Genomic DNA, 24,881 nt, shown 5'->3' on the forward strand with positions numbered 1-24,881 from the left:
GCACACCCTAGTTCCCCTGCAGCCACGAGGGCCCAGAGCAGCCACAGCATCTCCTCCAACTGCAGAGCCATGGTCCAGCGGTCATGAGATGGACGTCCCATCACTGAGCAAAGGAAGTCCACAGTCCCACATTCTTCTTTCAAAGGTTCCTCCCACACCCACATCCCCTTTCCCCACTGGGTCCATGGCCACACCCGAACAAACATGGCAAGCAGCACCAGGGCAGACAGCAGCAGAGTGCTTGCCTGGTGGGGGATGATGCAGGTGCTGTCTACAGCTTCCCATGATGTACAGGAAGCCCACAAAATCAGGGAGCCCACCATAGATGAGGGCCCACCTCAACACCTCTATGGAGAAGTACAAATCCTACTGTAGGTGCAGCAGCATGGCACCCGGGAAGCCGTGGAGACAGCAGCTCACCAAGGATGGGGACACTTTTAGGACCTTGGCCACAACCACTGGAATACCAGCATCTTTTGCAGGATCAGGGATGGGCCTGGGGGCAAGTGCCTGGCCCTTCACCAATGACCCGCATTCCTCACAGAGGGCTTGACTGACTACCCCGGCTAGGTGGAACTGCTCCAAGTAGGAGCCAGCCATATGCCAGCCATATGAGCAGCACAGTCAGGACCTGAGTCAGCCAGATCCCAGGCATGGCCACAATTCTGGCACTTAGGCCCTGCTGCCTTTCTGGGGGCCCAGGATTCTGTCCCTCCCCCTGCAACCAACCTTCATGATTCACTAGAACCTGCAACCAAAGAAGGGAGTTTCCAGGGAAGGCTCAGGCAGTGGGAGAAGGGTTTGTCCAACACGACATGACCTGAAGTGGCAGTCTCCATGGGGAATCCGGGGTGTCACACATGGAGATAGTGCCATGGCCATAATAACGCAGGGAGACAGGAGGAAGAGGTGGGGCTAGACCAGGCTGCACAGGGAAGCTCAGAGTCCCAGCAGCACTGATCGAGGCAGACAACCCCCACCACCATACGGCCCAATTAGGGTTCTTTTGCCCAGCCCCAATTAATCCCACTGAGAGAAAAACCTCATATCTATTTTTACTGCAGAAGAACTATAGACACAGGGGAGTTCCCAAATCTATGCAGAGACCAATACGATTACATTGTGCTAAATACACTTTCTTTGGAGGTTGGGAAAGATGATGCCCTTGCAGGATGAGCCAATAGCCTGGGATCTCTACCTCCCCACTCCACCTCCCAGGCACACACTACAGCCCTTAGTCCAGCCTTCCAAGAACTGCTGACAGGTCCAAAAAGCTGTTTGCATGCTTTCCCCCTGCCCCCAACCTCCAATTGTTTACATAAACAGTAGTGACACACACTTCTTACATTTCTTTAGCTTTGATAAATACTATCTCAGCTATAAAATAAACTACATTCCAGAGAAGAACAGGCAGTTTTCTCTGCCTGCTAAGAACCAAAGACTTGAACCAGGACAAACCAGGATGTGGAATTATAGCCAATCCCTAATAACTGTATGATCAATCAGAAGGTTGCAACTTGCAATCATTTTCTTTACCACCAAGCCATCAAGACCAGCCACCAGACAAAGCATGATCCCACAACAGAGCCTTTTGCCAGCCATGGGACCCCCACCCAAACCAAACTTGTAGAGCCTGAGCACAGTGCTCTGCCCAGGCATACTCAGCAGGCAACCCCTTGCCCTTGGGAGCGCAGCCAGAGGCTCTTGGCTTAGGAGGCCTGGCTGTGGCTCTGCTGTGAGCTGTCTGGGTGTTCTTGCCTGTGGGCCTCACCAGCCATGAGGGTCCTGGGCTGTTACTGCTGCCAGGATTATGGAGGGCGAGGACACTCCCTTCAGGATGCCCGGAGTCCACTTTCTGCCGTATCCCTTTTGCTTGAGGTATGCTTTGGCAAGGCTTATTCCATGTGTGGGGGGGTACACCTGTGCTGGGGCAGGCAGACAGGGTGGTGGGAGGAGGTGGGCTCATAACCTTGACTGGCTGCTTCCAGGTGAAAGTAAGCCCTGCTCACCCACCCACCTGCCCTGGGTGCCAAATGGCTGGGGAAATACTTTATGGGTTAATGAGGGGGAATAAGATCCAGACTTGGCCCGGATCTAGTGTCGGCCATGGCGACACTGGGGTTCTCGCAAATTGTTGCCAGCCCCACCCATCAGGCTGGCCATACCCTGGACTTGATCTTTAGTGCAAACAACGCTGTTCCATGGTCAGACCACCATACCCTGAAGGCCCGGCTGAGGATGCCACCCCCACCCCTGTTTGGATGATGGACATATTTTAGTCCGCCCTCAGAGACTTAAGGAATCTGATGGATTCCTGAATGCTCTGAGGTAGCGATCCCCAACCTGTGGGCTGCGGACCACATGTGGTCCTTCGACTAATTGGAGGTGGGCCCCGAAGGACGCCTTCTCCCCCCCGGCCCTTTACTTCATCCCCCCAGCCCTTTACAACACACTTCATTGTTGTGGCGTGTCTGTATCTTATTTTGAAGGGATGTTTAAACATTACCATAGCGATCAGAGAGCATTAGGGCAGTGGTTGGGAATAGAGGAGTAAACTACCCCCCCCCCACCGGGCCTCAGTAAAAGGCATTGAGTGGCCCCCGGTGAGTGGTCCCCGGCGTTGAGTGGTCCCCGGTGATAAAAAGGTTGGGGACCACTGCTCTGAGGGACCCAATGCCATCCGGTGACTGCTTGGAGGCCTTGGTGGAGGACTGGCAGCCCTTCCCTCTGCACCCTCGTCTCAAACCACGGAGCTTTGGGAAAGAAAGAGGGAGGTTAGACGGCTGGAGAGAGTGTGGTAGAAGATTTGTGACGAAGTGGCAAGACCAGCTCATCGCATGCTTATGAGGGCATATGAGGTGGTGGTGAAAGCTGTGAAGAGTGATTACTTTGTGGCGGAATTCGCATCTGCTAGCTCTTGCCCAGCCCAATTATTTAGGGTAGTTTGGACTCTCTTGAGGAAGGACGGCAAAATACTAGAGAATTAGACTTAGGCTGCGAGGCTTTAGTGGGCCACTTGGCGGATAAAGTTTTGTCACTCCACCACGACCTCCTGCAGATAATGACCTGGAAGCTCCGTGGCCGTCGAAGGGGATTAGGTTCGATGGCTTTAGGTGGCTCTCTATATCCGAAGTGAACAAATTGCTGAGGTCAGTGAGGGCAACCACTTGTCCCCTTGATCCCTGTCCATCATGGTTACTCAAATCGGGTGACCTGCGGATAGGTGAACTGCTGAGGGCTATTATCAATCTTTCCCTTTCTTCAGGGGAGTTCCCTCAGTGGCTCAAGGAGGCGGATGATATGCGGATGACACCCAGCTCTATCTCCTGATGGACAGACGGCTGGACTCTCTTCCCCCCCCCCCCCAGAAACATTGGCCAGCTGTTTGGAAGACGTAGTTGGATGGATCAGGAAGAGTTGCCTGAAACTCAACCCCTCTTAAGTCGGAGGTCCTCAGGCAAGGTAGGAAGGGGCAAGACCAGGAAGCACGACTCCCCTGCCTGGGTGGGATACAACTATCATCTGTACCACAAGCCAGGAATTTGGGGGTGATCTTCAATGCCTCCCTATCTATGGAGGCTCAGATCACTAAGGCATGGTATTTTTCCATCTAGGCCAAGCATGGCTACTAGCACCCTATTCGTCCCCAGATCACCTGGCCACTGTGATCTGCAAAACGGAGCTCTTCCGCCAGGTGTTTGGTTGAGGCCAGGGTGGGAGCCCCGGGGTTTTCAATCAGGTCCCCCCCCTTAAAGCCCACTGAATGGCAGTGTTAGACTGTTGAGAGGCCTAATTTCATCCTCTAGCTGGTTTACTCAATTTTATTCCTGCTTATGTTTTTATCGATGCCCGGAATGGGGGGGGATAGCTAGACTAGGCCGCTGCGACCTTTTAGTGTTATATGTGTAAATTGTTTTAATTGTTTATGGGGATTTTAATTGTATGGATGCTTTTATTGTGCTAACCACCACGAGCTAGTTATGGGAGCGGTGGTATAAAAATTGAATGAATAAATAAATAACAGGAAGGGAATGGAGAGGGAAATAGGATAAAACGGAAGCTAGTTGGGGAGACTGGAGATCTGCAAGTCCTTAACATGGTCTCCTGGGCTAGCACCGGATTCTGGCAGCAAGCTTCTCCCGGACTTTTCTGATGCTCCTACTGAGGGCGTCCACAACGCGGCGTCAACCCAGAGGGAAGGTGAATCCCAACAGGGCCTGGACAGAGATGACTGGCCTGAAGCAGGGAAATCACTCCTTTGGGCTGACTTGGAGGCAAGAGGGCCTCATGGCCCCACAAGCAGGCAGTGCTGGAAGACCTTTGCTGAAGCCAGACTGCATGCGGTACCTTCCCCCTTACCATCTGCTCATGTCTGCTTTTCATCCTGCAGGTGACACATTCAGTGGGGAGATCAGTACCAAGCTGTCTGGTGCCAGGACCAGCGAGAGGTGTGGAGGTGTGGAGGATACCGGTTGGGGAATGTGGGCCCAGAGGATGAGGACATCAGTGGTGTTATGGGCCCATCAAGTGCCTTGGTTGACCCCTCTGGCAGAAGGGGGGAGAATTGGCAGACCACGCCCCTGCCAGACTCTGTCGTCCTGACCTTTTCAGCCAGTGTCATGGAGGATCTTCATGCCCTTGGAGGTTGAGGAGTCCTTTGGGCAAGCAGCTGGGGACGAGTACTGCAGGTTGGGGACTCCAAATCGCCAGAGGGGCAGGTTTGGCAGCCTCAGGGGATGGAGGAGAGACTGCCAGGGCCAGGATGTATCCTGGCCCAAATGATGCAGCTGATGTAAACCTCCTTAGGGCTGCCACGTTCCTGAGGGCTGGCCCTTTTGCATGATACCAGGCTTACATCTGGGTGGACTTGCATAGGATTGCTCCTAGCCTGCATAGTGGCATGGGTCCCCTTCTCCTTTTTCAGTGTAGTGATTAAGAGTGGCAGCCTCTAATCTGGAGAACCCGGTTTGATTCCCCATACCTCCATTCATGCAGCCAAGTGGGTGACCTTGAGCTAGTCGCTGTTCCTGTCAGAGCTCCCTCCACCCCACCTACTTCACAGGGTGTCTGTTGAGGGGAGAGGAAGGGACGGCCATTGCAAGCCGTTCTGAGACTCCTTTAAGTAGTAAAAAGATGGGGTATAACCCTCCCCCTTCTTCTTTCTGCTGCTGCCTCCATCCTGTTTGGCGACGGCGTATGCCTTTCGGGAAGTGGAGTGTGTGCCCAGGGGTCTATGCCCGCCCCCCTGCCGCTCTGGTCCCATATCCCTGAGGCCACCTCGGAAGCCCCGGAACTGTGATTTGTTGGCTCCCCCTGTTCATAATGGACGGCTCAGCAAGGACGCTGAGTCAGTCTGGACTGTCCTGGACCCCGTCCCGAAACAGAGCAGAAGCTCCGCCGTTCTCAGTCTGCCACCGCCCAAGCCCACGGCCTGCAGTAAGAAGCATTCCCCAGTAGATGGCAGTGCAGGCTACAACGCATCAGCCGGGTGGGGGGACCCCATTAAGCTCCGCGGCGTACCCTCCCTACCCCCACAGGCACGACGCACTCCTGCCAAAAGGGGGCCACGTGCAGCTCCCGACAAATTGGAGTCGGGGGAGTGTAGTAATCCGTCTAGGACGCTGCCTATTGGTCGGGCGCCGGGGACCAATCAACGCCCGCCTCTCCCCTACAGCCGTCTTTTGTTTGCCGTTCCTCGGAGAGAAGCCAATCGCGGCTACCTGGGCGCGGCCGGATAGCCAATAGGAAAGGCGAAATGGTTATCCTTGTCTTAGCTATCTGCGAGGGGAAGGGAAGGGCCAGGACAGAGAACCAATTAGAAGCTTAGGGCGGGACTCCGTGGTGCGATGAGCCAATAGGAGCGGCGGAAGGGAGATAAGGCCTGGAGGGGGCGGCGGCGCGTCGGGGACTGTCGGAGGATAGAGGCGTCTGCGGCTGGGTCGGGAGCGCTCGTGTCGGTTGGGCGCGGCGGCAGGGAGCGTGTCGGAAGCAGGTGAGCCTCTGGTCCCCCCCGGTCCGCTTCAGCTGGATCTGAGCCCGCAGCCTCCGCCCTCTGTCCGCCGCGCTTCTCTGGGCTCGTCGCTGCGTATCCCTCCGCCTGCCCCTCCCCCTCCGGAATCCTGCTGGGCTCTCAAAATGGATCCTCCCGGTCGGGGCTCCGCCTGTCACTCACCGAGGAGCTACGTCATCGCGCTCCCCTCTTCCCCCTCCCCGCGGTGGGTGGGGGCTTCCCTCGGCGGCGGCGGCCCCTTCCTCGGATCCCTCCCTCTCCCCCCCTTCCGCCGTGTGGCTGCCGGTCGTCCTGCGGGCTCGCTGACGGAGGCTCCCTGCTGCTCGAGCGTGACGCCAGCTTAGAAACAGGCGTTGCGTAATCGGCTTCCCCTGCGAGGCGGCGGCCTGTGTGGAGAGGTCCGGGAGGGGGGGCGGGGTTGTCCCCCCCACACTTTCTCTTCTGTCTGGGAGGGAGCCCTGCTTGCCCCATAAGGGAGGGAGGGCGGCGTGGAGCGGGGCCTGAACGACTCAGCGGGAGTCCCGGAGCGCCGAGAAGGCTCACAGCAAAAGGCGTGGCGGGCCGGGGAGGAAGTGGGCTGACTTGCTGAAAGCCGCGGCTGCAGCGAATGTCAGTGCTGAAGGCCCCGAGGGAGCCGTGCCTGCTTTTACTACCAGAGGGGTGGCATGAAAAGCCCCGCTTGCTTTTACTACTAGGGCTTGGCAGGTTGCAGTGGATGAGCCAGAGGGTTGTGAGTGCCCTGCGTTGTGCGGGGGGTTGGGCTAGATGACCCAGGAGGTCCCTTCCAACTCTGTGATTCTAGGCTGCTCTGTTGGGGCGATTGCGAGGCAAGGCGAGTTCGTAGCTGCGTGAATGCTAGAGTTGGTCTTCCCTCTATGTGTTTCAGTGGCTGAGCTTTGAAAAGATGACACATTTGCTGCTTTCCTGCAAAGACTGGAGGGCAACATATGTGTGGAGGTTTAAAAGATGTCTTGCCAACTCCCCCCCACACCCCTCTATTTGTATGGTTGAGGAAATTTGTTTCATTAGATATGAAGAAGTGTGCTTATATCTTGAATCAAACTTTGCTGGACTTAAAAGGAACTGCTGGACTCAAACTTTGCTCTCCCTCTTCTGAAAGCCTAGTGGGCTAGTTTACTTCCAGAAGATCACAATCGATTCTTAACACGCAAGTGCTTGACCTACATTTTTACCAGTTGTCAAATTAAAACCCCAGGCATAGAACTCAGTGAGACCTTGGCTACTCTGAACAGCTGTTGGTAAATTGAATCCCTTGATTTGTCTGAGAGATTGAAATCTCCCTGAAAAACATTTGAGTAAGGGGTTAGCTTCTTACAGACTTCAGAGGGTAGCTGTGTTGGTCTGTGATACTTCAGTTCAAATCCACTAACGCCTTAGAGAACTTGTTGAGATGTGATGTCTCTCAGAAAATGGATTGCGTATGGAATGTGTGAACAAATAAAGGCCTATGAGCTTGTGCACTTAATCCATAAGATTAAGGAACAGGGCTTCTAAGAGAGAGAGCATGGCTTCTGGGCAGGTTTAAAGCCCAATGCCTTTATTCAGAAATTGTCCCTGAAGTAACCAATTACAGATCGGGGGGGGGGGGGTCCATTGACATTTTAAGTGATTTGTCTGGCAGCTCAATGACTATGTTGACTTCTGTGCAAATTTTACGTGTTCTAGAACAAGACTATTGATGTAATTACTAAATTCCAGCTAGTTTCTATGTGAAACAAGTTGGGCAACAGACTGAGCCCCCTGGGGAAGGGCGGGGTGCAAATCTAAAAATAAATATATTTCAAGCACATACGCATTGCCTATTAACCACCTGTCTTGGAACACAGGAGACATCCGGTGTGGGTCCTTCACCTACTGTTGTGTAGGTTAGAGAGCTGTTTCTGATTTAGAAATGTTCCCTGAGCCTGGCGTGATTAGAGTAAGGTCAGACCTCAACCATAGGATGAGCTTGGGTGTCTGTGCCTGTGGGTAAAGGAGTCAGGATTCCTCTGTAGGGTTGATTACCTAGTGGCGGTCGAAGGGACGATAGGTATATTACTTACTATTGGCTAAGAAGGATAGGATACATTCAGTAGTCTAGTGTTACTCGGTTCCTAATTGTCCCATTTGATGTATAGTCAAAGGTGGAATATTGGAGCTCAGGTCTGGGGAAGTAGAATACTAGTAACTTTTTAATGTAACATGTCTTTGCACCTTTTTTCTCCATATGGTTTTAATCTTAGCTTGTCAAAGTCTGTCCTCTGACTAGCCTTAGAGATCTCCTGTGGTGACACAGTGTTCCAGAACAGTACAGAAACTCAGAGATTGGTTGTCTTTTTGATGTCATAGTGGTCATGAGAAGCTTCTGTTATAGGGCTCTATGTGGTGCCTCCCCCTCTACCTGCCTGTGCAGATCAGGCAATCATTCTTTAGGGACTGTATAGGGAACTTGCTAGCACACTTCTCCCCCTCCTTTTCCCCTTTTTTGCCATTTGGTATGTTCCTGCATCAAAGTACAGTCTGGGAGCATTGAAAATTGTGCCCTGGATGGCTTACTGAAGGCTTCACTTGGTGGTAAATTTTTGTAGGTATTTTTAATCTGGTCATTTATTAATAAGAGTTCATGGGTTCTTCACTTCCTCATACGCAGGCTATTTAACTTGGCCTGTGAGTTTGGTGCCAGATCAGTTTTTCGTCTTTCCCCCTCTTCCCCCTGTCTTACTTCTGTGTTAAATTCATGTAGAATTCACTGACTAGTCTTTTGGGTGCCAGGACCAATTCGTGGGATTGCTCCAGTGAAGGATGCCAGCATCACGCTTAGTTGAACATGGGTTGCTGGGTAATTGGTTTGGGTTTGTGATGAGACTATGAGAGACAGGAGAATGGAAAGGGCTTACTGTAGAAATGCTGGCCCGTCTCCCTGTGAACTCCACAGGATGCCAGATACATTCTGTTTGATAGTTTTATGTGTTACACACGAAACTTACATTAATATCCACGCATGGTCTCTTGCCTGAATATTTATGGTGAAGAACTTTCCCAGTTGTCTTTTCGAACAGAGATACAGGAGTTTTCGAACCACTTTGTACTGAGGCTGGGCAAGTATTAGTCTCTTTATCAACACTGTTGTTAAGGTGCAGTCTTATTCTGCATAGTTTTCAATAAGGATTCCTGAACTTTGCCTTGTAGAACAACAGTGCGCTTCATTGTTTCAAGGGTGGCGATAGTTAATGGCTAGGATTTCTGATCAGGTTTTTTTTTTTATTATTATTATTATTATTATTTAATTTCTAGACCGCCCTTCTCCCAATAGGTCTCAGGGCGGTTTACAACATAAATAGTTAAAACACAATAAAATCCCCATAAAAACCCCAATTAAAAGTTACATATAACATAACATATAGCGGCGGTGGTCACAATTCTGATCTTAGTTCAGCCTGGTGGAGAGAATAATGTTCAGAAGAGGGTGGCACCAATACAATAGATCTAACCATGATCTCGGTGTTAGAGATCTCAATATTTTCCTATCCTTTCTCCTCAAGAGGAGGTCTTGACATGACAAGGGCAAAAGTTAAGCTGTGGCTAATTGCTGCACACATAACACTTGGCTCAGGATTTTTAAGCCGCAGCAGTTGAATGATTCTTAGATCGAACTCCACACAAAGTTGGGAAGAGCTCTGCTTCCATACGCGTTCAAACAATGCTTGTAATGGTTCTGAGTAATCCAGTAGTCAAAGCACTCTGTGCTCTGCCTGACAGGAGATTCTGGGGAAAACAAACAACTGCTATTGCTTTCAGTTTCAACCAAATATGTCGAGTTACTGCTTACGATTGTGGCTATTTTTGTGGCTTATGCAACTACCTGATGAACTAGGCAGAGCTGACTGAGATAGGTCAGTGGCCCAAACTTACAGAAGTACGTTTCATGTGCTTACAAAGCCAGTGTGTCCTTTGTTCCATTCCTCAGATTAAAATGACTGAGGGGGATTGACTTTCGCAGCCGTTTTTCAAAGGGGCTGAGGCAGGCACTTGCAGAGTACCAGTCCTTCTGAAGGAGGCAGCCTGTGCCTCACAGACACAGGATGTCTCATTGGTCCAGTTTGGCCTCTTTCTTGAACAGCTGTTGGCATCTGGGAGGAGTGGATGGTTAGCATGTGACATTCCCCAAGCTTCCTCCACCCAGCATGACCTATTTTGGTGCCCCGATACTGAATCAAGCTAGCTGGTAGGTTCGCTGGTAGCCTGAATTACATGTTGTGTTTCTCTGTGGATTTCCCAAGTTAATCTGCTGTGAGGTGTCTTCTGTCATTTCAAAGGTGCTGTTGGGCCCTTGGAATGCAACATTTCCTGTTCTGTGTGCACACCTCCGGCAACTGAGGGCCCTTAGATGCGGAGCTGATCTTAATAGGCTATGCACAATTTCTTGAAGCAGTGTGATCATCCTGCCTTCTAGGAGCTCTTGCCTTTTCTGTTTGGCTGAATTTGATTCTCCATTCCAGGATACTGGTCATATGATCTTCTCTCAGCCAGCATCTTGAAATGGCATAAACTCCGAATCTGGATCTACAATTCTAGTTTTGGTCCAGGCTGAATAGATATCTGCATTTGTACTTTTCTCATACTGTTTCATATCTCCTTCCAGGGAAGTTGCAACAAATCTGGTAAACTTCATTTTACACTGGGATGTAATCTAATACATGGCGTGTAGAGGATTTTTGCCCCAGATTCTGTATTCAGTCAATATCAATTTAAAAGTTCCATTATCTTGACTAAAACTCAGAATCTGTGTCTTTAAAGTGCAACTTCTTTAGCAATTTAAGGAGTAGGAATAGGATCTAAATTCAGATGTTCCAGGCTCAGTATGAGATGAAAACTATTGAGATAATCCAGCATCCTTGAATATTGAAGAAGAGCTGGTTTTTATACCTCGCTTTTCACTACTCAAAGTGGCTTATAGTCGCTTCCCTTTCACTCCCCACAACAGATACCCTGTTGTGGTAGGTGGAGCTGAGAAAGCTCTGAGAGAACTGCTCTCTGAAAACAGCTCTGACAGGACTGTGAGTAACCCAAGGTCACCCAGCTGGCTGCATGTGGAGGAGCAGGGAATCAAACCTGACTTGCCAGATTAGAAGCCACTGCTCTTAACCACCACACCAAATTGGTTGTGTAAACAAATATCGCAAATATGGGGGTTTCAAGTACAAATTCCTATACATCTAACAAGAATCAAAGTTTGTTTGGCTTTTGAAAAGCAGTATTGGAAGATTGCATAGAACACCTGGTTCCATGCACCTTAGGAGAGCACAAGCCCCTGGGTGATGCAGTATAGTGAAGAGATAAAGGGTGTCCCCTATAGCAATACTTCTAAAGTTCATGTCTCTCTTTGAAGAGAAGAGTGTGATGCTTAGCATCTGCCACAAATCTATATAATTCCAGAAGGTTACAACTGTAACTTCTTATTAACGGAGATAATTCATCTTTCTGAACTGTGGAATAATTTGCTTTGGTAATAGTTGTCCCAGCTTCCATGAAACTAGTTTGCCTGTGGGAAGGAAAATGGCTGAGCATTGTGACTGAGAAAGTCCCTACTGTTAGTAAATTGGTGGTTTGTGACCATGAACTAGGATTTTTTTCTTTCTTTGGTAAAGGTTAAATTTGAAGAAATAGCCCTCTGGGTGAAAATACATTGACTCTGTTAGCAGAAATGCTGCCAAATGTTACCACGTGTCAGTAGGAATTACTCCAGTTTGCTGTAATTTGGTGGGATACTGAGAAGGACTCCAGCAGCACACATGTGGCAACTGCCTCGGGTGCACTCCCAGTGGCCCACGTTTATTCTTTGTCCTTCTACCTTCTGACAATGCCACCTCTATCATGCCTGGGCTTAAAACCCACAGGAAAGACCCCAAACGTTACCTTTGCATTCACTGGCTTGGATCACTTTTGTGCTGGGTATAATTTAGAACCTACTTGTATGCTGCGATGTGACTCGCTTGAGAGGGATGGGCTCTGGAAAGCAGATGTAGGGATGACCTACAAGTAATAGATCCCTTTGTCTGAGGTGGAGGTTTGGTAATCCCACATGGCCATAAAAAGAGTGACACAAGGGGAGTTTGTCTGGCTTGGGGTTTGGCCCTCTCAAGTTCCAATCCATGCTCTGCCTTGAAGCAAATTGAGGGACCTAGGACTTGGGGGTCAGCTTCTCCTCCTCCCTTCATCATGACCTGCTGGGTGGCAACAAGGAAATACTGCCCCAGTCTCCCACCAGAGCTCCTTGGAGGAAGGATGAGCTTGCCAATGTTCGTTATTAGTCACTCTTCTGTTTGGCTTGTGAATGAGTTTGTACGTGTGGGCGTATGTGTGGCCAGTCTTTGTTCAGCAACTGTTGTGCCACAGGAGGAGGTGCCAGCTTGTCACCCTATCAAGATGTTGTACTAATACGTCTGTAATAGCTGCATAATCCTATTATGTTACAACGCCAACTTTTCCTGCCAGCCAATCCGAGCCTGGCTTGCAGGTCCCGACCACAAGCAATACAAGAAGGATACAGGCAAAGCTGTATTTATACAAAATATAAAAACCTTGCATGGGGTAGGCTGCCATGTTAGTTGTGATGTGTTTACTTGTAGCCTGAATTACATGTTGTGTTTCTCTGTGGATTTCCCAAGTTAATTTGCTGTGAGGTGTCTTCCGCCATTTCAAAGGTGCTGTTGGGTCTTTGGAATGCGATATTTCCTGTTCTGCGTGTAAACTTTTGGCAACTGGGGAGGCCTTAAATGCAGAGCTGATCTTAATAGGCTATGCACAATTTCTTGGAGCCTTCTGGCAGCTCTTGCCTTTTCTGTTTGGCAGGATTTGATTCTCCATTCCACTGTTCATATGATCTCTGCTCAGCCAGCATCTCGAAATGACATGAACTCCCTAGTTGGGGGTCTGCTGTTCTTCAAAATGAGTTACTGGCTTGGAGTGCTTTGCAATCTGTGTATGGTCATTAGAAAAGCTAATGTTGGAGTATTGAAATTAAGAACGCTGTTTAAAAATTAGGTCTAGGAATATGTATATGTATTTGATGGAGTGAAATGAAACAAGTTCATAACTGATGTACTTACTGAGAAATTAAAATAATCCATCTACAAACAGGATGTAAATGAGAAGATTATTAGGAAGATTTACTTCAGGTTTTTGGGAACAGGGTCACTATAGTTCAGTATACTTGTACAGCCTGTTCCATACACAGCTTTTGTGTTTTGTATCCAGTTCTGCAAGTTGGACCCCCATTCCTTCCTTGCCTGGTGAGAAGATAAGGTGCTGGTTGCAGACCTGGCTGTCACCCAGGGATTTAGAGCGAACTCTAGCAGGGGGGATGAGAACTCTTAAGAGAGGGTGTTGGAAGGGGGAATCATCATATGTTGGTAGTGTTGTCCTGGGTGGGCAAAATCAACAGTTCCTGTTGATGCAACCCGTAGGAGGAGGAGGAGGGCTCCTAGTCAGAGCGTTTGGGAGCAGCATGTTTGCCTACAGCATCCGACAGTGAGGGCTACCTGGCTCTGACTCTGCTCTAGCCCTGCCTGGAGAGAGAGGTCCTTAGGGATGCTAATGTAAGGACTTTCCAACGGCTGTGTTGCGAAGCAGAGTTCCCCTGTGAGTCCATTGGCTCCCCAGGAACCTGGGGTTAGCCTTGCAACAGCCTGCAATAATTACACCATATATACCAAGAGGGCTGGGGCACCTGCAGAGCAGTTTCAGCCTCTAGATCTTCCATACCAGGAGCAAGAAAGGGAATCTTCTTGTAGGTTGCGTCTCAGGGCTTCAGTTGGTGAGTATAGAGTGGGGGGCAACAGTCTCATTCATCCGTGACTGTGGGGGTGGGGAGGAGAAATCGGGTCAGCCTGCACTGAGCATCCCATTTCTTGATTAGGCCTGAATCTTTGGCAGAGATATTTCCTCCAACAACGGAGATTGGATTAGTCTAACACTCTGTGGGCAGAATTAGTCTGTGATGGATGGCATTATCATTGGGCCTAGGTGGATGTATAATGGCTTGGGATGGAGATTGTTGCTTGAAGCCTCTGTTCTAGGATTTATTCTGGATCTTCTGACATAGGTGGGGGTCTGTTGACTTTACCTTTTACAATGGAGAGTGCGGTCCTTAAAGACTTGTTTGGACGTTAAAAGAAGCCACACTGTACTTGTTTGAAGAGTAGTTACACTGTCTCCAACTTAATTTAAGGGGGGGTATCAGGATTGTTGACAGATGGCTGACAGCTCCACTGAGAGAGGAGGCTAGAGGTTCTGTGAAACCACAGGTGTTCCTGGATTGCTTCTCATGGTGGGTCCTTTCTGGGTGGCCAAAGCATGTTGTGTAATGTCATCTGGCCAACCAGGAAGGACAGCACTACCTCTAAGGGGGGGATAGCAGCAGGTATCATGGAGTAGCACTGTTTTCGCATCTGATGTGGCTTTTGCTCCCTGTTTCTTCAGCTTATTTTGACAAGAGGATTGCAACAATCTGCCAGAGAGCACAATGGACATCTTCAACAGGAACATTAATTTTGATGCCATCTTCAAATTCTCCCACATGTGAGTGTGTACATTTGGGTTGCCTCCCACTTTGGGTGTGGTTTTGTCATGGGTGGGGTGAGGTAGATCAACTGATCCCTGGAATTTGATGATTGGAAGTTTGTGGGATCTGTCACCAAATGTAGATAATGGATGGAGCTTGGAAGAGCATACATCAGGCTTTCCTGAAACGGGAACGCATATTGCCTGATATGCAGGAAAAAATTACCCCAGATAATGAGCTTCCTGGGTCCATCCGTCCCCCCCATGGCTACTACAGTGTGGATTAAGCAGCTAAATTGGTATTTATGCACACCTGTTTGCATAATTTATTCTTCTGATGGTTTTGGAAGGGACAGGGCATTTGTACAAGTTCTGTGAGCATTTTCACATCTTGTTCACATGCATGCGCACACAATCCTTTTCAGGTAGTAATCCTTACTTTCGAGTTTGTCTTTAGCCTAGAAGATTAGAAATTTGCTTTCCCGGAGGATGAATAAAAGCGGAGACTCAAAACACTGTTCACTACCAAATTTTGCACTCTCTGCTTATAGTCATGAAACAGAGCAATTTAGAAAAGACCATTTGGAAGCCAAAGTCCAGAGTGGGAAAGATGTTCAAAGTGATCTGGTGCCAGTATGTGGTACTGTGTAGGGCAGGGGTGGTCAGACTGTGGCTCTCCAGATGTTCATGGACTAGAATTCCCATGAGCCATTGCCAGGACATGCTGGCAGGGGGCTCATGGGAATTCTAGTCCATACACATATGGAGAGCCACTGTCTTGGCCACCTCTTGTGTAGGGCAAAGGAAACACAGTTGCCCACCAAGCATCAGACTCCTGAGAATCTCTGTATCCAGATAGAGATGGTTCCAACCACTCTCTCTGGTTCTCTGTTTCTTCTGTCTGGTTCTCTGCTTCTATATGAGGAACACAACATCTCAGTCCTAGAGGCTCTGGAACATGTGATTCTCTTGGCAGAGCCACTTAAAATTGTGATTTGGGACAGACCAAGTACTGCTTCCTCCATGTAGGTTGCCGGGTGTCTGAGGGCTGGCAAGTAGCTGTTGTTTCTCGGGTTGGGAGACACGATGGCACTGACTTTTCTTCCTTAACCCATTCAGCTCCACATCAACCCAGCAGCACCTGAAGAAGGTCTATGCTAGCTTCGCACTATGCATGTTCGTAGCAGCAGCTGGTGCCTACATCAACCTGGTGACTCAGCTGGTGCAGGTAAGAGCCCTCTGTGCAGATGTGTGGGCCTCAGACCACTTAGGCCCTTGCTGTCTTCGCTTGTTTTGCTATTTGTGGGACTTAGCCATAGCTATGTTAGGTATAGTCCCTTAAAGCTTCCCTAGAGATGCTTCCTCTTGGGCATAGTGATTGGCTGCTACTTCCAAAACAAATTGGGAAGTAACCCTGAATGCTAGCCATAGGGAGCCATTCTATACCAGTGGAAGAACAGCCAAGAGCTATTCTCAGTCTAGTGCATTGAAAGGCATTTCTAATATTGCATTTCAAGAGTACGAAAACAGATGCACGTCAGTTTCTACAGTGCTTTGCACTAGTTGACCACAATGCGGAAAGGTGATTCACTTCTCACAGAGCAAGTAGATCAATACTGCATCCATCTATTTCCTTAGATGTCGCAGATAAGAGAAAAATGAAATCAGCAGGCCAAAATGATAAGTCTTACAGCCACTCTTGTTTGGTGTATAAATCATATAATTTCTGGGCAATCAGAACGGGCTCCTTGGTATATTTTTCCCCGTTTTCAAATACTTCTTCAATGATTGCCACTGCAGAGTCTGTAATCCATTTAACAGTAAATTAAGACGTATCTCCCGGCTTTAAGCTCTCTATCTTGAGGCAGTTTTACTCCTATGTGCCCAACCGTTAAAATTCAGTAAAAGGGCCTAAAGGAGCTGGGCATGGACTCCTTCCATGGCTTGTACCTTGTGACTAAATCGACCTGCCAAATAAATTCCATGGGTTAGATTCTGCCGCTTCCCTCTCAGCAGCATCTAGATCATGCACAGGATCCAGTCTGTGCTAATCTCCCTCCTCTGTTCTTCCTTCCAGTTTGGACTGCTGACTAGTCTGGGAGCCCTTGGCCTTATGATCTGGCTGATGGCCACACCCCACAGCCGGAAAACGGAACAGAAGCGATTGGGCATTCTGGCAGGCTTTGCCTTCCTCTCTGGTACGTGTTGATGATCTTCTAGGAATGGGGGCCCGATTTTATAAACCGTTTTATCAAGCACCAGCAGCTAGGGTTGGGCGCTTTGGCCACCAAAGTGGCTGTTTGCACCCAAAGCAGCCGGTGCTGCAGGGGGGAGGGGGCGGCATTGGCACCAGCGTGCCAGTCGGTGCACACACGCAGGCACTCTGCACGCATGCGCTGACTAGCATGCCGGTGCCTGTCTCCCCCCCCCCCCCCCCCGTGCGCACTGCGGTGCTGGCTGTTTCGGGCACGAATGGTCGCTTTGGCGGCCGAAGTGCCCAACCCGACCAGCAGCCTAATGAGAAAGTTTCACTAGTGGGGTGGAAACTTGAGCAAAGTCAGTGAGTTGTACAAGAAGAAGAGCCGGTTCTTATGGGCTGCTTTCCTCTACCCGAAGGAGTCTCAAAGCACCTTACAAACACCTTCCCTTCCCTTCCCTGTGAGATAGATGAGGCTGAGAGAGCTTTGCAGAACTGTGACTAGCTCAAGGTCACCCAGCTGGCTGCATGTGGAGGAGCAGGGAATCAACCCCAGGTCTCCATATTAGAGACTGGCGCTCTTAACCACTATAACCCCTCCACCAAGTACGGGAGGTTCCACAGATGTGGCAGACGGCTTGTATTTAGGTACTTTGAAATTAGCCTCTAGGTGGAAGCTGCTGTTGCTTCGGCAGCTCGGTGGTGGTTGTGGTGCCTGTTGAGGATAATGCAGCTGTAAGGGCCGGTTGATTTGGTTCCCTGGCACCGGACTCCCAGATGGGATTCCCAAATTCTCAACAAGGAGGCAAAGGAGCCACTCACCTCCCACTGGCCTTGCTTGGTTACATCCGCCAGTGCATCCACTACCTGGAATCCAGTTCACCTTTAGCCCCAGAGGTCCATGGGTTCCTCATTCTTCATTTTGACCTCAGCAGCCCTGTGACGTAGGTTGACCCACGTGGCCAGCCCACGTTTACTTAGCAAGCTTCCTTTTTACAGGAGTGGGGATTTGCACTTGGGTGTGTTGTAGAGACGGCCGGCTAGAATAACACAATCCATTGGTGTTGCTATGAGTATCGATGGATTGTTAGCCTTAATGATACTAGTTTAAGTTGCTATGTGGTGACCCTTAATCCTTGTTATCTAGCCCAGACTTTTTCAGTGAGGGTTTTGTGAATCTCTGAGGTTTCTTGATGGTCCTGAATGGGTTTCCTGAATCAGTAGGAGTTAATTTATTTTTAATATATTTTAAAATTTTGTTAAACATTTATTGAGTGATATGACCGTTAATGGTCGTGTCAACCTGTCCCCCCTCCCAAAATGGCCATTGATGGCCCTGGAGGGGGGTGGGAGGAGGAGACGCCTCGGATGGGCACATTCCCAGCTATGCTTCCCAACTATATTCTGCAGAATCTTACCACCTCTGGAGATTCTCAGACCCTGAAGTATATTTCAGGGGTTTCTCAACAAGAAAAGTTGAGAAAGGCTTATCTAGCCCTGCTGTTGCTTATGCAATTCTCTGTACGTGAGTTTTAGTTGTTCCTGTAAAGAGCACTTTTGCTGCATCATAAAGGGTCCACATGTGTAAGTCAGATGTTTCCTTCCAGATACGTGCAAGTATTGTGTATTCATGCAGGTGACTCTTCCTTTGTCTTCATTAGGAGTTAACCTGGGTCCTCTGCTGAAGATGGTCATTGCCATCAACCCCAGGTAAGAGGCAGTAGTGTCTTCATTTCCTAGCCGCTCCCACACTACAGTGCTACATCAAGCTTGCAGGGAATTGTGGGTCACAGCTGACTGCATGACGGCAACCATGGGGTTTCAAGGCAAGAGAGGTTCCGAGGCAGCTTGCCATTGGCTGCCTCCACATCATTACCCTGGTATCCCCTGAAGGTATCCCATCCACATATAAGCCAGGGCCAACCCTGCTTAGTTTCCAAAATCTGATGAGATGAGGTGACCCTCAGCTACCCAGATAAGGGCTAATATAATGTACACCTGAATTTAAAACAAGCTACCTTAATTGCATATACATTTTTCCAACTTTTAGTAATTTCCTCTGTAATTCACACAAGTTATTCCTGATATTCTTTTTTTCAGTACATAGTCTATAGATTAAAATTCCAGCCATTGAGCCTTGTCACCCCTGCCACAGTTTGCCTGCTAAGTTCTCAGACCCACTGGAGCACCTCTTTTTTGGGTATCAGCTCCCAAGCCCTGCAAATGATCAGTTTTTTGCTTGGCACGTGGTCCGAGTTTTGTGAGCCACACTTGGGGACCTAGAATCCTTCTTATAATGTCCTTTCTCTCCACTCAGCATCATCCCAACTGCTTTCCTGGGCACAGCTGTGATCTTCAGTTGCTTCTCCCTGAGTGCCCTCTTTGCTAAGCGCCGGGCCTACCTGTACTTGGGAGGTAAGGATTCCAGAGGAGCTGTCAGATCCCTCCTGGATTGAGAAAGAGGCTGTTGCAGCCTCTTACCCATTACTCATCATGCTTCTGTTTCCTTTTGTTAGGTTTCCTGTTCTCGGGCCTCCTTCTGATGCTCTTTTTCTCCCTGATCAATATGTTCCTGGGCTCCACATGGCTTTTCACAGTAAGTCACTGTACCGTAGCTGGAGCATACCAGCACTGACTCCAAGCTCTCAGGAAGAGGTTGTCACTTACAGCTTGATTTCAGTCTGTTGGTTTTTGAGGGCCAGAAATAGGAGCACAATACAAGGGCTTCTTTCAGCAGGGAGCTTGCAAACCTGCCCGAGATTAGTGTCCAGTTTAATAACGGTTGGGGTGAGTTTGACTTCGCCTCAGCTTTCCTTTTTAGAGCAAGAAAGGCAGAACTGCTGGAACTTTATATCAAAACAGTCCTGCACCAGGTAAACCCAAATCATGCTGTAAAAGCAGACTCCTTTAGCCCCCCGGGTGAATTCCAGCTTTGGAAACTTCTGGTGCACAGTTCTGCTAGCCGTAAGGGCAGACAGTTCTGCCCAGCACTGAAGCTCCATCCTCTGACCATTGAAATGTTGTTCTGTTTCCAAATGGCCGAGTACTTGCAGGCACACATTTGTAGCCATGCAGGCCGCCTTCAGAATAAATGTTCCGATTACTGGGCATGGCAGTCAGCGAGTACCTTGCAAGTGTTGGGTATTCCTGTGAAACGATGGCCCAAACTATAACCTGGAGACCAGAACTTAGCAAAAAGGCTGCCAGGGGGATAGGATTGACTGCTGGTAGCAGTTAAATATGACGATTCTTGGCTAATGCGCCCTTATCACCTTGCTCCAGGCTAACCTCTACATTGGACTCATGATCATGTGTGGCTTCGTGCTGTTTGACACTCAGCTCATCATTGAGAAGGCTGAGAGGGGAGACGGGGACTACATTTGGTGAGTACGGGGACTCGCAGAATAGTGACAGTTGAATGGTCCAGCCCAAGGCTTTGTTCAGGGCAGTGTGGCGGAGAGAGGAGGGCACGCTCTGGAATGAGATATGAGAAGTTTAAAGGGAGTGGAGGGAGGTAGCCTTTCTTAATACAGAGTTCAGTTAGAAACAGGCGCAAAAAGAGCCTTTAGTGTCTTTGGTTGTGGATGACACAGAAAGAATGGCTTGAAGTGAGATGCGGCAAAGCAAGTTAAGGAGAGGAACAAGATCTCTATAGCAGAAGTGTGGTAGGGGCATGATGTGTTGAAGTACGCCTTTTAAGTGCAAGAGGATGGGGGCCCTGATTTGGCAGGATTCCTTTTGTTTTTGCTGTGATGCTTCGGGGCTGTAGTGTGTGCTCTTTGATGCCCATCCTTGTCCCTCTCTCTCTCTCTCCGTCTAGGCACTGTGTGGATCTTTTCCTGGATTTCATCAGCATCTTCCGAGAGCTCATGACCATCATGGGCATGAATGAGGTGAGTCTGCCCTCACAGCTGTGGTCAGCAGGAGTGAATCTTGCCACATTGGTTGTGGAACAAATAAGGAGTTATCATGAAATGCTGGACTGATAAGCAGATACCCAAAAGTCTTGTGCGCGGCTCTATTAGCCGAGGTGCAGAAGGCCAAGTAGGTTTTGCCTATGTTGGCAGTAGGCCACATCCTGCACAGAGCGTGTGTTCTTGAGTGGCTCATTCCAAGTACAACACTAGGATTATGGGTGGGATGCCTAAGCACCAATCTTTAGCCATAATCGTCAGGTATACGGACAACACATATCCTATGCGATTGGCCCTCAGTGGAGGTATGACCCCTCCTTACTCCTACTTCCAGTCACTTTGGAGGAGGAGGAGGAGGAGCTGGCAGCAGGTAAACTGGGGAGGAGGCCTACTGTGGTAGTCCTGGTGACCAAGCCCCATGTCTGGGCCACTGCACTCTCAGGACTCCTGGGGAAGCTGGGGGAGGGCAGCTGTCTGCACTCTGCAGCACTGTGGTAGCCCAGCTTTTCTGGCTGGGCTACCCTGATTGGTGCCAGCCCTCTGGCCTGCCTACCTGAAGCCAAGAGCTGGGGGAAAAGAGAGCCAGCCTGTGGCAGCAAGCACATCCTCTGCTCTGCCTCCCTCCAACCTGAGACTGGGGGTGAGAGGGAGGAAGAAAGGGGCCTTCACCATGGCAAGGGCTGCTGTGCCTTCGTTCCCCCTCTTCCTGCGAGCAGGGAGGAAAGGGCCTGCTTTGCAGTGGCTTGGTTCCCACTCTCCCAGCCTCCTGGGAGCAGCAAGGTGCACGGCTGGGTGGGAGGGAGGAAAGGGCCGGCTCCACAGCAGCAGGGCTCAGAGGATATCACACTGCAGCACTCCTCGCCCAACTGGACAAACATTTTTCCTTCCCTCTCTGCCCCCAGAGAGCAGGGTGGGCTAGGAAGGCCAGTTGCCCTCCCAAGCAGTTGTTTTCTCCAGGGGACATGATACCTGGAGGTCAATTGTTATTCCTGAACATCTCCAGGCCCCTACCTGGAGGTTGGCAACCCAGCTTAGTTGCACATGGAAGGGGGGTCAAACCCGGCTATCATGATTAGAGTCTGCCACTCTTTAACCCATGCTGGATGCGGGGAGCAGGAGCACCCAGGAGGCCACAGTGCAGCAGGGAACGCTAGCACCCATTGTATGCCTGGGTGGAAGGAAGGGGCTTCGTTTGTAATGAGTGATGCAAGTATTCAAGTGAAGTTGCTTTTCTGGGAAGCACTAGTGATGCACATAGTTTCAGAAAATCTAAAACAGGGGTTTTGAAAATGAGAGGCAGCTTCAAGCAACCAAGTGAGGAAGGTTCACTAAAAAGCCCCCTCCTCCCCTTTTGAGGCTGCATTTGACCATCAGCGTGGCATGGTTGTTAGAGTATCAGGCTAGGACAAAGGGGACCCAGGTTTATAGCCTCAGGAAACAAACGGTGAGGGTATGATTTATGGCCACTTGGTATTTCATACCCGTGATCTCCTTGTGAAGATACAACTGGAGGGGGGTTGGGCAGTGGCTGCAGCTCTGATTCCTCCAAGGACGGGCAGGAGAAAAATGTGATGGCAAGATAATGAGGAACACAAGTATGGGGTGTGTCAGGCCATTAAGTGGCTGGTGGCTGGTTTTTTTTCCATCCTAGACAAGCCATTCAAGTAAGCCTTAAAAACAGTCTTCCTAAGAGAAATTAAAATTTGATTGTGGTTTAACTTTTTCTTGAACTCCCAGGCCATGACTGACCAGTACCTGTTAGGAATATGCAAAAAAACAAAACCAATTTGGGGGTGGGGGGGTTAGGTATATAGAATCCCCAAAAATACCAGTATTTCCAGGTGCAGTACTCAGATTTGGAATTAAGATGGGAAAGCCAAATTTTTCAACTCCACCCCACCTGCTATAAGGCTAGAATGGCTGCAAGCCATTACAGTGGTCAGTTTCTCTTCCTTCTTTTTGGAAGAGGGGGAAGTAAAAGGAGATGAATGGGTGGAGCGGTCAAGCTGCTAGGTGTAAAGGGCCGGCAGCCATTGCAGTGGTCCAGTTTGCTTCCGCCGACTTGGAAACGTTTGGCTCTTATTCATGTCAACTATATAAATATCCGTAGCCGGAACTGATCATAGAATCTTTGTTTGGCTTAGAAAATACTGAATACCTCTGTGTCTGTGTCTGTGTGGTTTGAGTAAAACGAATGCACACACCTAGCATCAGTCCATCCAGAACTACTGCTTGTGGGTCCTCTTCATAAAAGGTTTGCCTCCTCCTGATGAATCAGGTAGTCAAAGATGCCCTCCAGGTAGGGCCCAGATATTGACCGAGGCCCTTCCACACCAAGAGGCGGGTTCTGCTCTTGAGGCTGTTCCAGTGTGCTCTGAAGTAATGAAGCATTCTGTTCTTTTCAGAGCAACAAGAAGAAGAAAGAGAAGTGAAGGAACCCTGGACGCCTACACGGAGTCCCCTTTTCTCCTCCCCTTCCCCCCTTCCTTGCTTCCATTCGACCTGACTTGTATTAAAGGTGCCCGCATTGTTCAGTGTGAATGAGATCTGTGACATTTTCATACTTTGTAGAACCTGGATTTCCCCCCCCCCCTGGTTTCGGAGCTTTTTTAAAAAAAAGAAATGATCTGGCTTGACCCTCTTGCTAGAGTCTGGCTTTCCCCCTCTGCTGTACCAACGGGCATAAACTTCAGGGACTGTCATTCCTCCCCTTCTGCTTAGGTGGTATTGGGTAGTTTCAGTTCCCCCTGCTCTCCCTTCCCCCACATAGTACGAGAGTAGATGGAGTGGGGGAGAGAGACAGCCCTTGCAGGCATTTCTTCAACCACTAAAAATGAACAGCTCGCCTGAAAACAAATCCAGCTGGGGTGCATGGCTGCTCAGAGAGACTGGGGTCATACAGGCAGCTTCCCTCGGAGGCTGTGCCGGACAGGGAGGCAAAGTGCTAGGGGCTAATCAGGAAGAACTCCCTTGGCGGTCCGTCAGAGCTAGGAGGCAGTGCTTACGTAGTTCTGCTGCTGGGTAGCACCCCTCCCCCCACAAGTGAGACAGGGTTGTCAAAAATGCAGCCTGGATGTTTCTAACCTTCAGATCCAAGCACTTAGATTGTCTCTGCTGTTGGGACTCTGGGCCTCAAGCCCAGCAGAGCGCAGGGGGCCACAGTGAGGCCTGCTGAAAGCGCGAGACCTGGCCATTGTAACAGTGTCAGTCTGGCTGCCCTTTTGTCTTTAGCGTTTGGGCACACAGCTCTGGGAGCGAGCTCTAAGCGGAGAAGGCAGCTGACCACTGTGTAGTGCATTCTGCATACTGAGGCAGGAACTGCACCCTCGGCGTTCGTACGGCTCTGTGCACAAGCACACGGAGGGGCCTTTCGGAGGTTTTCTCGGCAGGGAGGGCACATTCTGTTTCTTTTTGCCCCTTGGCCCCTGAAGCCAGACTCTGACGGCCCTTGCTTGGGATAATGGAGTTCTTCTTTCTCTTCTCCCTCCCCCTCCCCCCAGACCAGTGCCAAGAAGTAATTTTTTTTCACAAAATCTACTTCATAGACCTTGTCTAACAGGTTTTAATATAGTAATGAGTAAACTCTGTCATTGGATTTCCAGTTCTGGCTGCATTCTTTACTCAAACTGTGAAGAGACAGGGTTTTAAAAGAAAAGGTGTTTGATTCAGAAATATATCTACATTGTCTTACTTTGTACAAAAAGATTACAATAAAAATCCTCAAACTTTAACCTTTACCCTCTACTTTCAGTTCTGCTTTTAAGCGAACCTGCTGCCAAAACTTGTCTTCGGGGGTCTGGGAGTTGTCAGGGTGACCCTGCTCTCAGAACTCTTTCCATTTGCTGTGTAGTCCCTGTGTTTTGCATATGCCGGGCTTGGGCATGTTCCGGGGTGGGCCGTTGATTCTAGCCTGATTTGCGGATCCTCACACAGCTAAGGGCAAGCGAGTGCATTAAGACTCTTTTAAAGAAGCAACCCATTACTGATAATGCTCTGAAGAGTGCCTTATATTTCCAGAGGACTGGCTGAATACTGTCTTGGCAAACTTAGGTGCAAGACAAGCAGGGAAGAGCTGCTATGATTGTCCTGGTAAGGGGAAGAGAGCAGAGATGCACTCTGGAGGTGATCAACAAATGACGGAACAGAAGATTGATGGGATGAGACCTCCTTCCCTGCCCTGGTCTCTTAGGACGGTAGC

At 49.5% G+C, this 24,881-nt stretch overlaps 1 protein-coding gene across 4 annotated transcripts; it reads left to right on the top strand.

Annotated features, from left to right (window-relative positions):
- Positions 1–5,810: 5,810 nt before the first annotated feature.
- Positions 5,811–24,414, top strand: TMBIM6 (transmembrane BAX inhibitor motif containing 6). Of its 4 annotated transcripts, none has more exons than XM_077328482.1 (10): positions 5,811–5,992; positions 14,492–14,590; positions 15,692–15,800; positions 16,650–16,770; positions 18,431–18,479; positions 19,087–19,184; positions 19,286–19,365; positions 20,052–20,152; positions 20,590–20,662; positions 23,089–24,414. In XM_077328482.1, the coding sequence occupies exons 2-10, from the start codon at positions 14,535–14,537 to the stop codon at positions 23,113–23,115; spliced, it is 714 nt and encodes a 237-aa protein (XP_077184597.1). In that variant the 5' UTR covers positions 5,811–5,992; positions 14,492–14,534; the 3' UTR covers positions 23,116–24,414. The 4 variants fall into 4 exon arrangements, with proteins under 4 accessions (XP_077184597.1, XP_077184599.1, XP_077184600.1 ...); XM_077328484.1 differs by lacking the exon at positions 5,811–5,992 and adding an exon at positions 6,243–6,408; XM_077328485.1 differs by lacking the exon at positions 5,811–5,992 and adding an exon at positions 8,431–8,584.
- Positions 24,415–24,881: the final 467 nt, after the last annotated feature.

Source organism: Paroedura picta, chromosome 3 (assembly GCF_049243985.1).
Source record: "Paroedura picta isolate Pp20150507F chromosome 3, Ppicta_v3.0, whole genome shotgun sequence".
Lineage (NCBI taxonomy): Eukaryota > Metazoa > Chordata > Lepidosauria > Squamata > Gekkonidae > Paroedura > Paroedura picta.